General features: G+C 37.5%; 1 protein-coding gene and 2 pseudogenes across 3 annotated transcripts in view; 1 reads left to right on the top strand and 2 right to left on the bottom strand.

The window, feature by feature from the left end:
- The window catches only part of CTNNA3 (catenin alpha 3), a 1,968,199-nt gene that overhangs the window by 64,164 nt on the left and 1,886,995 nt on the right, over positions 1 to 17,040 (bottom strand). For all 3 annotated transcript variants that reach the window (XM_072628814.1, XM_072628812.1, XM_072628815.1), the window contains one exon: positions 16,632 to 16,737. In XM_072628814.1, the coding sequence (XP_072484915.1) occupies positions 16,632 to 16,737 (106 nt within the window). The remainder of the gene's footprint in view (positions 1 to 16,631; positions 16,738 to 17,040) is intronic.
- LOC140529273 (putative gonadotropin-releasing hormone II receptor) lies at positions 45 to 14,189 on the top strand (annotated as a pseudogene).
- Positions 14,513 to 15,256, bottom strand: LOC140529264 (RNA-binding protein 8A pseudogene; annotated as a pseudogene).

The raw sequence follows: 17,040 nt of genomic DNA, 5'->3' as shown, positions 1-17,040 counted from the left end.
AATGAGAGAATAACATTTCATATGTAAGTGCATATGTAGTGACAATGAGTGCAAATAGCATACCCCTGTTGGGTATACAGGTAAAACATTTATTACGTGTTTCCTATGTGTCACGAAGATTGTACTAAAGATGGGGGATACAAATACAACCAAAAACAGCAGTCTATGACCTCAAAGAATTTATATTTCAATAATAGAAGAAAACACATAACAGCTAGGAAGGGACATCATGGACACCAAATCTCTTGGCAAATGCTTTAACAAATGCTTTAAATGTCTTTCACCACAAGAATTTTTATGGGCAAAGAAATATACATACATACTTGCATACATACTTATGTGTGTATACTTATATTTAAATTTTAATTTTCTTTGACATCTTTGTTTAAAATCAGAAAAAACCTGAAAATCCTTTTGAAACCCACAATCTGCTTTTTTATGACTAATTAGGGGTACTTTTTACAGTATTTACTTTTTAAATTTTTGAAAAATAGCCTTAAAAACTGTAATCATTCTATGTTGTTGTTTCTTTTTTTGAATAAAGCATAATTGGCCATGTTAGGTAAATGAACTCATTTCTGCTTCAGCCACTTTTGATGGAGAAAAGGCCAATGAAACAAACAATATAGAGGGAGTATTTTAGAAGAAAAATCAGCCATATCTTCAATGCCTTTTCATCAGCATAGGCACTCTCTTCAGCTACTGCAAAGCCTCTATGAGAGATTAACATTTTCCATATACTTTCTGCTCTAAATCTGTTTTCCATATGTTTATGATAAAGAAACCAATCTCTCTTTGTTACCCTAAGTTTCTTCAAAGAAAGGTGGGAGTATGTTGTAAAGAGAGGGTTATTCTTTGGGTATGGGTTGAATGACATGGCCTCTGAATTTCCTTCCAACGCTGAGGTGCTGAGGCTACAAATCCTTCTTTTTCTTAAAAGTCATTGACTAAATGACAAGTAGTATGGGGAAATGAGAATGACAACTTTGCAATGATAATGGTACATAAACTTTCAAGCTTAGTTTTATAAAGCAAATTCTTAACCTTTGTAGAACATTATCAAATGTTGTCATTTGTTTAATTCTGTCATTAACCAATTAACAAAAAAATCACTGGAATATATCATAAAGTAGCTTGACTTATCACACCCACTTTATTGAGACTTCACAGACCAGGACATCTGTTGAGTACTCTATTATGGAGATTTTTCTTAGTCTAACTTTTATATGCACCTGGGCATTCACTAGAGACAAGCAGATGGCAACTCAATTTCAATGTTCTTTTTCACTTCAAACCATCATTAGCTTTGTATTTTAATTTTTCGTTCTTTGTTGTGTTAATGTTTAATATAACATTTAGTAGGAAAAGAGAATAAGGAGAGGTATGGTACTTCAGATTCATTTTGTTCCCTTCAAACAAAAGAAATAATTAGTAACTGACTTCTTTTTTTGTAACATGACTTTCTAATGCACATTGGGTCATTTTTGTAAAATTTGGATTGTAGATGCTCTTCTTTCATGGTCCATTTCAAATAACTCCAGCAATAGCCTAGGAAGATATTAAATATTGCTCATCTGGCAAAGTGAAGACTGTTAGTGAAAGTTACAATTGGCTCCAGCTTTTACTATGGCTTCCTGAGTTAGGAGAAACACATAGTATAATTCAGTGAGTCAGCCTTCTGCATTTCCATTGGCAGCTGCTCAGATGACTATGCTCCATGTGCACAATTGCATAGCAAATGGTTGTCCTTAAGTAATACTGTATGATCAGATTAATAGGGTCAGCACTTCTAGTATGAATAAACAGCAAATGAGAGTTTGAAAACTTCCAGAGAGTAGAGGAACCATTTTCAGGACATGAGTAAATATAGATAGATTCTTTTCTCATGTCAGTATAAGGAGGCTGCTAAAATTTAGGGTTTTTTCAGGTTAGGACAGATTTTGATGGGACTTACAGGCCACATCTCTGTAATATTTCTAGCATTAAGAACCACTTTCCTCTTAGAAAACCATGTGAGGCAGTAAGATTATATCTATTGCAAGGAATAAGGAAACTGAGTCTCTGGATAGAAAAAGACTTCACTAAAATCAAATAGCTAGCAAACAATAGAGCTAGGATTCTAAGCCAGGTCTCTCCAATACTAAGACACCTTAAAAAGCATCTAATTCAAATCCCTATTTTACAATTAAGAAAAATGAGAATTCACATAGTAAAGTAGCCAAATAGTATTTGGATTACATGAGGCTCTAAGAAATGCCTTTGGAGAGATAATTTAAGAATTAATGAACTATCTGAAAGTCATGCTCAGAAAAGAGCTTTAACATCATCTTTCAAGAAATTATTGAGGAAAATTTCCCTGATATCTTAGATCAAGAAAGTAAAGCAGAGATGTAAAGAATCCACCAATCACCTCTTAAAAGAGATCTCAAAACAGAAACTATCAGGAATATTATAACTACATTCCAGTCCTCTAAGGTTAAAGAAAAATACTTCAAGCAGCCAGAAAGGAAAAAAAAAAAATTAAACCCAAAGTGTGTGTATCTTAGCAAATTAATGGTAGCTATTTTATTAATATTCAGTAAGGATTTTAATAATATTAATGTTTTATTGAGTAATAACAATTATTATAATTTCAAATATGATATTCTGGAAATTGCATCTTAAAAAGAGGACTAAAAAAGGCCAATCTGTGTTATATAAAGAATTTATTTATCTGTTTTTAAAAATTGATCAGGAAGGGGAGCTGCATGAATTCCTCTTGGTCTTTCACATGTATGTAGATATCATAGACATTTCTATGAATTCTTGTGATATTTTATCAACCACCCAAATATAATTTGTAACAGCATAATATATATTTCAAAGGCTATGAATCAGAATTCTCTGTGGACATTGTACAAAAAGAGGGAAGGATCACTTAAAATGTAAAGCCTTGGAAGGGGCTGCAATCTGTGTGAGTTAAGCAATATCCTTCCTAATAACTGATCCATAAAATTATTAAAGCAACAAGTAAGGTTTAGATTGGCTATTAAAAGTAAAACACCTGGCAAACATGTTCACTACGCATATCTCTATATTCCTTCAAAACATTTTTTTTAAAATTTTATTTTAGACTCAAATGCCAGAAAACAAATACAGAATAGAAAAAAAGAACCAAAAACATATCATGAACTTAAATATAGGAACTTAAATACAAAGTTGAAAAGGGAAAAAAAAGCATGTCATGTGCATAGCAGAACATAAGAGAAGATTTAAATTATGTAACAATAAATTTTCATTTCAAAAAAGCCTGTATGATAAATAACACGTGTTGAAAATTGTCTATATTTTTTTCGATTCATTGTGAGTTATTTTGTTATCTGCTGTGCATTTTTTACTTTGTTCTTTTGTTCCTCCCCTGACCCCCAGAAGGCTACAATCAAGTTTAGATATGTTTCTTTATAGCTATAGATACACACACACACACACACACACACACACACACACACACGTATTTTCCCAAACATTCTACTCCTGATCTTTGTTGTTGATGTTTGTGCGTATCTATTGCTTCTTATCCCTCCTGCCTCCTCTACTTTACTTCCACCCACTACCTTGCTCTCTTATTACTTGCCTAACCCCCCTCCAAGAATCCTTCCCCTATCCTCCCATTCCTTCCATGCCCCCCTTTTAACTATTCCCTCCCCCTCCAATCTAAAGAATGCTCCCTTGTCCTCTCTCCCTTCCCTATGCCCCTAGTGTCTTTGGAATTTAGAAAACTTTTATACTCTTCTAAATATATATGTATTGTTCCCTCTTAAACCCATTCCTGATGAAAATAGGTTACCAGAAGAACTACCACCCCTCCTTCCCTATCTAATTCCTCTGTATAGCTACTTCTTTTTGCACCTCATTTGTACAAAATAATTACTCTTTTCATCTGTTCCTAAATAGTTTTAATTTTAAATCCATATCCTACTCAGGCTTTCTCCAATTTTACTTATGAATTACTCAATTATTAATAAGGATCTTGGGCATACATTTTATACTATATATATATATATATGTAAATATATGTGTGTGTATATATATGTATATATATGTATATATATATATGTATATGTATGTACATACATACATATACATATACATATATATATATATGAAAAGTACAAAAGTAAATAATCTGTCCTTGTGAATTCTTTATAATCAGTCTTTGGTATATACCGTATATTTCTCTTGCTTTTTGTTTGTCAAATTTTCTATTAGGTTCAAGATTTTTTTTAACAAAGTCTTGAAAGTCTGAGAGTTTGTCAAATAGCCATTGTTTTGTTTTGATTTTTTTTCATTCAGGATAACACTTAACCTTATAGGGTATGATATTTTCTGCCAGAGTCCGAGTTCTTTTGCTATTCAATATAATATGCTCCAAGACATGAGGTCCTTTAATGTCTTTGCTGCTAGGTCTTGTGTGAGTCTAATTGTGGCACAAGCATAATTAAATTGTTTTAATCTTAATGCTTTCAATATTTTATCCTTGAGCTGGGGCTTCCAGAATTTGACTGTGATTTTCTTATGAATATTCCTCATGGGATCTCTTTTAAGTGATTATATATAGACTTTTTCTATTTCTATTCCCCCTGCCCCTTGTTCTAATGCTTCAGGACAATTTTCTTTAATTATTTCTTTTACTATTGTATCAAGGTTCTTTTTTTACTCATAACTTTCACTTAGTCTGATTATTTTTATATTTTCTCTTCTTTATTCTATAAATACTGTTATTTTCCTTATATTTAACTTTTTCCCCCAAGATTCAAGTCTCAGCTCTATTATTTGGTCACCTCTATGATCCTGGTCAACTTACAATATCACATGGTTGTGGTTTCATTGTCTCTATTTATTTATTTATTTTGTAAATTCTTTTATTTGTTTTCACTTCCATATATCTTAGATTTTTCCCCCTCCTTTCCCCCTCCCTCCCCGTGATGGCTTGCAATCTTGTATAGGTTCTATACATACATTCCTGTTCACTACATTTTCACCTTAGTCATGTTGCATAGAAGAATTAAAATGAATGGGAGAAACCATAAAACAAAACAAAACATAATACAAAGGAAAAGGGTCTGCTTCATTCTGCAATCCAATTCCATAATTCTTTCTCTGGATGTGGAAGGCCTTTTGCCTCAAGAGTCTATTGGGAATTGTTTAGGTCCTTGCATTGATATGAAGGATTAAGTCTACCAGAAAAATTCTTCAAGCTCTCTGATTATTGCTGCGTACAAAGTTCTCCTGTTTCTGCTCCTGTCACGCAGCATCAGTTCATATAAGTCTTCCCAGGCCTCTTTGAAGTCTTCCTGTTCACCATTTCTTATAGCATAACAGAATTCCTTTACATTCATATAGCACAACTTGTTCAGCCATTCCCCAATAGATGGGCATCCCCTTGATTTCCAGTTTTTGGCTACCATAAAGAGAGCTGCTATAAATATTTTTGTACATATAAATCCCTTTCCCACTTTTATGATCTCTTTGGGATGCATCCTAGAAGTGATATTGTTGGGTCAAAGGGTTTGCCTTTGGACATAGTTCCAAATTGCTCTCCAGAATGGTTGGATCAGCTCATAGCTCCACCAATAATGAATTAGTGTTCCAACTCTCCCACATCTTCTCCAACTTTAATCATCTTCCTGTTTTTTTCATGTTAACCAATCTGAGAGGTGTGATGTGGTACCTCAGAGTTGTTTTGGTTTGCATCTCTCTAACCAATAGTGATTTAAAGCATTTTTTCATATGACTATAGATAGCTTTAATCTGTTCCTTTGAAAATGGCCTGTTCATATCCTTCAACCAGTTATCAGTTGGAGAATGACTTGTATTTTTGTACATTTGACTCAGTTCTCTATATATTTAGAAATGAAACCTTTATTACAAACACTAGTTGCAAAAATTCTTTCAGTTTTCTGCTTCCCTCCTAATCTTGGTGGCATTGGGTTTGTTTGTACAAAAACTTTTCAATTTAGTGTAATCAAAGATATCCATTTTGCACTTCATAATGTTCTCTCTCTTGCTTGGTCAACAATTTCTCCATTCTCCATAAATCTGATAAATATACTATTCTTTGCTTCCCTAATTTGTTTATAGTATCAATGTTTATACCTAGATAATGTATCTATTTGGATTTATTCCTGTATATGGTGTCAGACATTGGTCTATGCCTAGTTTCCGCCACACTGTTCTCCAGTTTTCCCAGCAATTTTTGTCAAAAATTGAGTTCTTATCCTAGAAGCTGTTTATCAAACAGTAGATTGCTATATTCATTGACTAGTGTGTCTTACATACCTAATCTATTCCACTGGTCTGCCCCTTTACTTCTTAGTCATTACCAAAGTGGTTTTGATGATTGCTGCTTTATAATACAATTTGAGATCCGGTAGGACTAGGCTACCTTCTCTAGCATTTCTTTTCATTAGTTTCCTTGATATTCTGGACCTTTTGTTCTTCCAGATGAATTTTGATATTATGTTCTCTAGCTCTAGAAAATAATTATCACGTGGTTTCTGTTTGTTTTGTTGTTGATATGATCATTAATGTTAATAGTTTTCCTAATACTGAACCAACCCTGCATTCCTGGTATAAATCCTCCCTGATCATAATGTATCATTCTTGTGATAAATTACTGTATTCTTTTTGCTAATATCTTATTTAAAATGTTTGTATCTATATTCATTAGAGAATTTGATCTATAATTTTTTTCTCTGTTTTGGCTCTTCCTGGTCTAGGTATCAGTACTATATTTGTATCATAAAAGGAATTTGGTAAGGCTCCTTCTTCCCCAATTTCCCCAATTAATCTATATAGTATTGGAATTAACTGTTCTATAATTGTTTGATAGAATTCACTTATAAATCCATCTGGCCCTGGAGATTTTTTCCTAGGGAGTTCATTGATAACTTGTTCAATTTCTTTTTCTGAGATGGGGTTATTTAAGAATTCAACTTCCTCTTTTGTTAATCTGGGCAATTTATAATTTTTAAAATAATTATTCATCTCATTTAGATTGTTGAATTTATGGGCACACAGTTGGGCAAAGTAATTTCTAATTATTTTTTTTAATTAATTTATTTATTTGACATTCATTTTAACAAAATTTTGGGTTCCAAATTTTCTCCCATTTTATCCCCTCCCCTCCCCAAACACCAAGCATTCTAATTGCCCCTATGACCAATCTGCTCTCTCTTCTGTCATCCCTCTCTGCCCTTGTCTCCATCTTATCTTTTGTCCTATAGGGCCAGATAACTTTCTATACCCCTTTACCTGTATTTCCTATTTCCTAGTAGCAAGAAGAGTACTCGACAGTTGTTCCTAAAACTTTGAGTTCCAACTTCTTTACCTCACTCCCTCCCCACCCCTTCCCTTTGGAAGGCAAGCAATTCAATATAGGCCAAATCTGTGTAGTTTTGAAAATGACTTCCATAATAGTTGTGTTCTATAAGACTAACTATATTTCCCTCCATCCTATCCTGTCCCCCATTACTTCTATTCTCTTTTGATCCTGTCCCTCCCCATGAGTGTCGACCTCAAATTGCTCCCTCCTCCCCATGCCCTCCCTTCCATCATCCCCCCACCCTGCTTATCCCCTTATCCCCCACTTTCCTGTATTGTAAGATAGGTTTTCATACCAAAATGAGTGTGCATTTTATTCCTTCCTTTAGTGGAATGTGATGAGAATAAACTTCATGTTTTTCTCTCACCTCCACTCTTTATCCCTCCACTAATGAGTCTTTTGCTTGCCTCTTTTATGAGACATAATTTGCCCTATTCCATTTCTCCCTTTCTCCTCCCAATGTGTTTCTCTCTCACTGCTTGATTTAATTTTTTTAAGATATGATCCCATCCTCTTCAATTCACTCTGTGCACTCTGTCGCTATGTGTGTGTGTGCGCGCGTGTGCGTGTGTGTGTGTGTAATCCCTCCCAGTACCCAGATACTGAAAAGTTTCAAGAGTTACAAATATTGTCTTTCCATGTAGGAATATAAACAGTTCAACTTTAGTAAGTCCCTTATGACTTCTCTTTGCTGTTCACCTTTTCATGCTTCTCTTCATTCTTGTGTTTGAAAGTCAAATTTTCTTTTCAGCTCTGGTCTTTTCATCAAGAATGCTTGAAAGTCCTTGATTTCATTGAAAGACCAATTTTTCCCCTGAAGTACTATACTCAGTTTTGCTGGGTAGGTGATTCTTGGTTTTAGTCCTAGTTCCTTTGACTTCTGGAATATCCTATTCCATGCCCTTTGATCCCTTAATGTAGAAGCTGCTAGATCTTGTGTTATCCTGATTGTATTTCCACAATACTTGAATTTTTTCTTTCTAGCTGTTTGCAATATTTTCTCCTTGACCAGGGAACTCTGGAATTTGGCCACAATGTTCCTAGGAGTTTCTCTTTTTGGATCTCTTTCAGGTGGTGTTCTGTGGATTCCTTGAATCTTTATTTTGCCCTCTGGTTCTAGAATCTCAGGGCAGTTTTCCTTGATAATTTCATGAAAGATGATGTCTAGGCTCTTTTTTTGATCATGGCTTTCAGGTAGTCCCATAATTTTTAAATTGTCTCTCCTGGATCTATTTTCCAGGTCAGTTGTTTTTCCAATGAGATATTTCACATTCTCTTCCATTTTTTCATTCATTTGGTTTTGTTTTGTGATTTCTTGGTTTCTCATAAGTCATTAGCCTCCATCTGTTCCATTCCAATTTTGAAAGAACTATTTTCTTCAGTGAGCTTTTGAATCTCCTTTTCCATTTGGCTAATTCTGCTTTTGAAAGCATTCTTCTCCTCATTGGCTTTTTGAACCTCCTTTGCCAATTGAGTTAGGCTAGTTTTCAAGGTGTTATTTTCTTCAGCATTTTTTTGGGTCTCCTTTAGCAGGGTGCTGACCTGCTGTTCATGCTTTGACTGCATCTCTCTCATTTCTTCCCAGCTTTTCCTCCACCTTTCTAACTTGATTTTCAAAATTCTTTTTGAGCTCTTCTATGGCCTGAGCCCACTGAGTGGGCTGGGATACAGAGGCCTTGATTTCTGTGTCTTTGCCTGATGGTAAGCATTGTTCTTCCTCATCAGAAAGGAAGGGAGGAAATGCCTGTTCGCCAAGAAAGTAACCTTCTATAGTCTTATTTCTTTTCCCTTTTCTGGGCATTTTCCCCGCCAGTGACTTGACCTCTGAATATTCTCCTCACACCCACCTTGCCTCCTGATCCTCCTAGCCAGTGCTTGGGGTCTGAGATTCAAATGCTGCTTCCCAGCCTCAGGGCTTCTGCGGGGGTGGGGCTGCTATTCAGTGTGAGATTAAGTTCAGGTGCTCAGGTCAGGGCAGGGCCGCCTCTCAGGCTCAGTTCCCTCAGGGGCTTTATGCAGAGACCTTCAACAATGGATCCAGGCTCCTGCCTGCTTGGGGAGCCCTGGTCTGCCGCTGCCTCAGCTGCTGCCTTCCGAGGGGGCCTGAGTTATGGGGGCACCCCACTCCCTTCTCGACCCGCCAAAAAGACCCTCTCACTGACCCCTGTCACCTGTGGGTGGAGGGACCCGCGCAGCCGCTAGAGATCCCATCCCTGAAGCCCGCTCAGATCCGTTCTTCTCCGTGCCGTGGCTGCGGCAGGGCTGGGCTGGGCTCTGCGTCCGCAGCGCGACAGACCTTTTGCGAGAGGTTTTCATGTCCCTCTGGAACAGAATTCTCCTTTGCTCCACTGTTCTATGGCCTCTACTGCTCCAGAATTCGCCGTGAGTTTCTTTTTACAGATATTCTACGGGTTCTGGGTTCAGAGCTATGTGTATGTGCATCTTTCTACTCCGCCATCTTGGCTCTGCCCCCCTAATTATTGTTTTAATTTCCTCCTCACTGAAGGTTAGTTCACTCTTTTTCATTTTTGATATTGGTAATTTGGTTTTCTCCTTTTTTAAAATCAAATTGACCAAAGGTTTATTAATTTTATTGTTTTTTTCATAAAACCAAATCTTAGTTTTATTTATTAAAAAAATAAATATTAAACAAAAATTTAGTAGTTTTCTTCACTTCAGTTTTATTAATCTGTCCTTTGGTCTCAGTATTTCTAATTTGGTATTTACTTGGGGATTTTCAATTTGTTCTTTTCAAGCTTTCTCAGCTGCACGTTCAATTCACTGATCTCCTCTTTCTCTATTTTATTCATGTAGGCATTCAAAGATATAAAACTTCCCTTAAAACCTGTTTCTTCAGTATCCCATAAAATTTGGTAGATTGTCTCATTATTGTCATTTCCTTGAATGAAGTTGTTGGTTGTTTCTATGACTTGTTGTTTAACCCACTCATTCTTTATTTATTTTTAGTTTTCAACACTCATTTCCACAAGATTTTGAGTTCCAAATTTTCTTCCCATTTCTCCCCTTTCCCCACTCCAAAACACCATGCATTGATTACCCCTTCCCCCAATCTGCCCTCCCTTCTATCACATCCGTCCCTACCTTTATCCCCATCTTCTCTCTTTTCTTGAAGGGCAATATAGATTTCTGTACCCAATTACTTGTATTTCTTATTTCCTAGATGCATATGTAAACAGTTCTCAACATTTGTTCCTAAAACTTTGAGTTCCAACTTCTCTCCCTTCCTCCCTCCTCACCATCCCCACCGAGAAGGCAAGCAATTCAATATAAGCTATATATGTGTAGTTTTGCAAAAGACTTCCATAATAGTCATGTTGTAAAAGACTAACTATATTTCCCTCCATCCTATCCTGTCCCCTTTCATTCCAATCTCTCTTTTGACCTTATCCATCACCTAAAGTGTATACTTCTAATTACTCCTTCCTCCCATTTGATCTCTCTTCTATCATCCCCCCACTCTACTTATCCCATTCTTCCCTACTTTCCTGTAGTGTAAGATAGATTATCAAACCAAATTAAGTGTACATGTTGTTCCCTCCTTAAGCCAAATGTGATGAGAGTAAGCTTTACTTTTTGCCTCTTACTTCCCCCTTGTCTCTCCATTGAAAAAGCTTTTTCTTACCTCTTTTATAGAGTAATTTGCCCCGTTCCATCGCTCCCTTTCTCCTCCCAATATATTCCTCTCTTATCCCTTAATTTTTCTTTTTTAGATATCATCCCTCCCTATTCAACTCACCCTGTGCCCTCCATGTATATATGTGTATATAATCCCTCCAGCTACCCAAATACTGAAAAAAGTTTCAAGAATTACAAATATTATCTTTCCATGTAGTTATGTAAAGAGTTCAACTTTACTAAGTCCCTTATGACTTCTCTTTCCTATTTACCTTTTCATGTTTCTCTTGATTCTTGTGTTTGAAAGTCAGATATTCTATTCATCTCTGGTCTTTATATCAAGAAGGCTTGAAAGTCCTCTATTTCCTTGAATGACCATTTTTTTCCCCCTGAAGTATTATACTCAGTTATATTGGGTAGGTGATTCTTGGTTTTAATACTAATTAAAAATGCATTCGATTGGAATTTTAATCCAAATTCCTTTGACTTCTGAAATATCAAATTCCAAGCCCTTTGATCCCTTAATGTAGAAACTGCCAGATTCTGTGCTATTCTGATTGTATTTCCACAACACTCTAATTGTTTTTTTATGTCTGCTTGCAATATTTTCTCCTTGACCTGGGAACTCTGGAATTTGGCTACAATATTCCTAGGAGTTTATCTTTTTCCATCTCTTTCAGGAAGTGATTGATGGATTCTGGTTCTAGAATATCAGGGCAATTTTTCTTGATAATCTCATGAAAGTTGATGTCTAGGCTCTTTTTTTGATTGTGGCTTTAAGGTAGTCCCATAATTTTTAAATTGTCTCTCCTGGATCTATTTTCCAGGTCAATTGTTTTTCCAATGAGATATTTCACATTATTTTCTACTTTTTCATTCTTTTGTTTTTGTTTTTGTAATTTCTTGGTTTCTCATAAAGTTATTAGCTTCCATCTGCTGCATTTTAATTTTTAAAGAACTATTTTCTTCAGTGAGCTTTTGAACCTCCTTTTCTATTTGTCTAATTCTGCTTTTTAGAGCATTCTTCTCCTCATTGGCTTTTTGGACCTTTTTTGCCAATTAAGTTAGCCTATTTTTAAAGGTGTTGTTTTCTTCAGCGTTTTTTTGGGTCTCCTTTAGCAAGCTGCTGACTTGCTTTTCATTATTTTCTTGCATTGTTCTCATTTATCTTCCCAATTTTTCCTCCACCTCTCTTACTTGATTTTCAAAATGCTTTTTGAGCTCTTCCATGGCCTGAGACCATGGAATATTTATTTTGGAGGTTTTGGACATGGAAGCCTTGACTTCCTCTGATGTTATGCTTTGTTCTTTTTCATTGAAATAATGGGAAAAAATACCTGTTCACCAAGAAAGTAACCTTTTTTGTCTTATTTTTTCTCTCTTTTTTGGGCATTTTCCTGGCTAGTTACTTGACTTTTGAGTCCTTTGTCAAGAGGAGTGTATACTCTGGGGACCTGTAAGTACTCAGTTCCTCCATGGTGACACAATCAAGGGAGAGGAGTTTACTCTTCTCCTGGCCTGCACACTGGTCTGGGAGAAACCAAAACCTTCTTTGCCCAGAATCTGCAATTGGAATTCCCTCACCACAACTGCCTCTGGCTCCACAGCCAGTGCTCTTCCTCACCCCTGGTGGAGCTCAGGGTTGAGAATCAGACCAGTGACTCAATTCCCCCAGCATCTTTATGTGGAGGTCTCCCAGGGCTTCCCTTCAGGGCTGATATTTAGATCAGCTGTTCAGTTCCCCCTCTAGGTTGAGGGCTCCAACAATGGCAGCTATTGTTGCAGTGCCTACTCCTGGAGGTCCAGATCATGCTCCCCTCTCCTGAGTAAAGGAGTCCTCCCACTGATCTTTGAAGCTGTCTGTGGCACTTGTGGATTGAGCAAACTGGGAACTGCTCCCAGTGGTGCCCTGAAGCCTGTTTCAAGTCCTGTCCCTGTTGCGTTGCGCAAGTCTGCACCATGCACCAGGCTTGTCTGTGCACTGGGCTGGTCTATAAGGTGGAAGTCTTTACAATATACACCACTCCATCTATTCCTGTTTCATGCTGTCTGTCATGCTGGCCCAGTTCCCTTCATCCTGTGTGTCACCAAAAGAAGATTCAAGGCCTCATGGCAAGATATTACCTATAACCTCTTCACCTTCTATGGGCTCTTCCTGATACCTCTGTCAGCCATGGCAATGTGCTGTGGCCCAATTGTATTCAGTGAATCCAAATACTGAACAGAGAGATGGGAGCATGATGAGATTCCAATCTGTAGATCCTGATGCTCATTTCCCAATCCATAACTTCAGTCCCAATTTCTACCATATCTCCATATCTCTCTTTTGCCCACAGTAAGAGTCCAATCACAACAGTAGTCCTTAACTCCAGTCCATTGATATGGGGGAAATCAGCAAGAGTCCAAACAGTCCTAATGGTATCTGGCCATTGTTTAAAACCTAGGTCCACAGTGTTTGAGCAGATGGTACACGTCATGCACCACCATCTCTCTTGTCTATGGGTAAGGGGAGAAAATGAATGTGGCTGGTTAATTTTATATTCTACAGCAGTACCCTATACTGTGGTCTGGAGTCCTTTTCCCAGTATGTCTCACCACCCTAAACCTCATTTGGAAAGGTGATACATACCCTCAGTGAAGTGCACTTGTTCATGTGTACAAGAATAATATTCATATGTGAGCTTCAAAAAGAATACCATGTGAATGCAATATACACCTATCCATCTCCCTCTTTCCATTAGCTTGCCTCATGCCCACCTAATGACTAGGAAGGGAACTGAAAATTATTCATCTCTGATTCCCCAGCACCTGCTAGTCAGTTCACTCTTTGTGGTTCCTTTGATAATCACCCGTGTGTGAGGCTTTGGATCCTTCAACTATCTCTACTTGTCCTGTTGACTTTTGTTATCTATTGGACACCCTACTACCTGCTGAGTCTGTGGTACGGACTCTCTCCCAGCATGCTAAGCAATGTCCTTGCCAGTCTCAGCTACATTCTGTTCCTCTTATGCATCCTCAATGCTCCCCTGGACCCCTTACTCTATGGGGGCTTCACCCTTGTCTGTAGAAAGGATACCAGGAATTTGGCTCAGATTCTTCCCAGGGGAGGAGCTCTCGGAACCCTCAACAAGTGGTTCAGGCACCTAGGCAGCTGGAAGGGAGCACAGAGGATAGAGGAAAGACAGGATAAATGGAGGAAACATCTCTGTAACTTTTGCTGAGATCCTCAACTCTAGCCCCAGGCCTCCAATCACAAAGTAATAAAGAATAATTATTTTTTCAGCATCCCTACCTTGTCCTTATCCACTCCTCACCACCCACCCCTGGCCAAACAGAAAATATGGATGGCACATGATGGCCTGGTGGAGAAGATTTTTCTTCCACCACCTAGTAAGAGAAAGAATGTGAACATTCTAGACTTCAGTAATTCAATACTTGGGAGAATATCCTTGATATTTCCCTTAATGTTATAGTACATTTCACTCCCTTAGCTGAACGAGGAATGGGTTTTCACTACTTAAGAGTCAGAAAAAGTCTAGATTGCCTCCCTGGATTTTTACCTGATATGTTTGATTCTCTCACAGATAGGAAAAAAAACCCCAACAAATTCATAATATAAAAGAAACACATAAGGAGGCAGGAGATTAAGTCAGAGTCCCATCCCAGCCCCTTTCCTCCAAGACTAGATGTAGGCAAACTGATCTTTTGGAGAGAATGACATTTGAGCAGTGCAGTCACTGTCGTCTCCAGTTCTAGACTCCTGCTCTGTCTTTGGCCACCTCTTCTTCTGCCTTTGGGTGACCCCTGCACAAAACACCAATCTAGATTTATTAGTTGCCTCATCATATCCTGGCCATTGAGTTCCTCCATGGCAGCTTGAGCCTCTTTGTATGTTTCACATTCAACCAGTGTATACCCTTTGAGATGTCCTGTGTGCCTGTCCAGGTTAAGGTGGATATTCTTGATTTCCCCATACTCAGCAAACTTATCATGTATGTCTTCTTCAGTGGCTTCCTCATAGATTCCAGTCAAATAAAGTATCCACTCCTAAACGCAGCACTGTGGCCCTGGTTTGTCACCATCCTGCTCCACGCTGTCATAGTCCTTCCACATTCGGACCCCAGACCCGTCCTCTGAGCCAAAGATGTGACCCTTGTGTTTCTTGGCCTTCTTTGCTTTGTGAATACTCTTGTCCGTATCCTTGTCAATGGCAAAGTCTTTGCCTCCAGTCTCATGAAGGTCCAACATGTCTGCCATATTGCACAGTTCTCAGGCTAATTGGAGCGGTTCTATAGCAATCTACATTTCACTTTCTCTTCTATTTTTTATTATTCATATTTTGGTTAATTATTTCTTCATATCTTATAATTTTGCTGGCTTCTCTTGTTCCAAGTCTAATTTCCAAGGTGTCATTTTCTTCATTAAGATTCTGGATGTCCTTTTCTAATTGATTGACTTTCCTTTCAAAATCTTCTTGTTTTTCTTGGATTATTCTTATAATTTTTTTAGTTTTTCCTTCATCTCTGTCATTTGATTTTTCATCTTTTTTAAAGATCTTCTATAAATTCTTTTTTGACAGGTGACCATTTGACATTATTCTTTGGGGCTTTCTTTAGTTCAATATCCTCCTGTGAAATGAACCCTGGTTATCTCTGTTCCCATAATAGCTTTGTATGGTTGGATTCTTTCTTTTTTGCATGTGCATTTTTTTGTGTGGTGATAGTTTAATTTCTATAAACACTTCTAGCCCTGGGTTTTGAGAAATGGTGCCTTTTATTTCAGATCTTCAGTTCTCCCATCTTGTCTGGAAGCAAAGCCAACCCTCCAACCACCAGTTAAGTGCCAGCAGTTAGAGGCTTTCTGCCCCACTGCTTCTGCATTCACCTGGCTTGTGCTGGATCCTTCTTGCCACTGCACTCTTCTTAGCACATGTGGTTCTAGTGTTCCTTATCGGTAGAGGCTCCTTCAGTCTTACCAGTTTCAAATGCCCAACTCCCTTCACTATTCAATAAACCCTATTCAGGGTATGTCACTTGTTATTAAAATGGACCCTAGCCTGGAGGTGTTTACTTTTCAGGGTATGTCACTTGTTATTAAAATGGACCCTAGCCTGGAGGTGTTTACTTTTCAGTGGACCAGACCTTGTCCTGAGATTTTTCTCTGGACCTTCTCAAATAGTCTTAGGAAGACTCCAGTTGTGACCTTATTCTTATTTATCTCCACTTATACTTTGTTCACCTTAAGGTGATATTTTAACTCTTTGTGGGGGAAAATTTTGAGAGCTTGGAATTTTCTCGCCTACTCCACCATCTTCCTAGAATCCTCCCAAAACTTATTTTGTTTTTGTCTTTGTAACCTTAATGTTGCTTGGTGTCTTATACACTGTGGTCACCTAATAAAGCTAGTTGATTGATCTTTTTCAGAAAGTGATCTTGTGATAGTATCTACCTTTGCAGAAATGTTCAGCAATGACAAAGTATTAATGTGTCCATGAAAAAATAATCCCAAAAATGTCTGCTTGCAATCTGCCTTCTGGCTGATCAAGTCAACACCTTTGCTTTAAGCCAGCATGTCCAAGTCATAGAAAGCAAGAGAATGGAATTTCCCCATGCCTATTTTCTAAAGTACTTACTTGTTTGGCGATCTGCCGAGCAAGGACATCCATCCTTGAGCCTGATTCAGATATCATTTTAGCTGCATAAATTACGTCAGTTGTATGCTTCAATGGGCCTCTGCCCCTAGAAATAGAGAAAAGCATAGTGGTTGGCCTTACTTAATACACAAGAACAAGTCATACATCAACGATCATTGATCTCAGTCCTTGGGCAACTCCTTCCTCTAATTCAAATGGCAGTACATTTTTTGTACAGTAGAAGCATTTTAAAAAAGATGTGAAATATAATCAGGAAGATGAAATGGACCAAGGAGATTACATTCCATCTTTTGTAATGAAATAATTTAATCTGGGCAAGCATTATTCCAAATTGTTCTGATTTGCCCAGAATCTTATATAGTGCCCCTGGAATATAAAATAGTAGTTA

Source organism: Notamacropus eugenii, chromosome 1 (assembly GCF_028372415.1).
Source record: "Notamacropus eugenii isolate mMacEug1 chromosome 1, mMacEug1.pri_v2, whole genome shotgun sequence".
In the NCBI taxonomy this organism is placed as follows: Eukaryota; Metazoa; Chordata; class Mammalia; order Diprotodontia; family Macropodidae; genus Notamacropus; species Notamacropus eugenii.
Note: the sequence above shows the minus strand (reverse complement) of the source record. Positions and strands in the feature narration are given on the sequence as shown.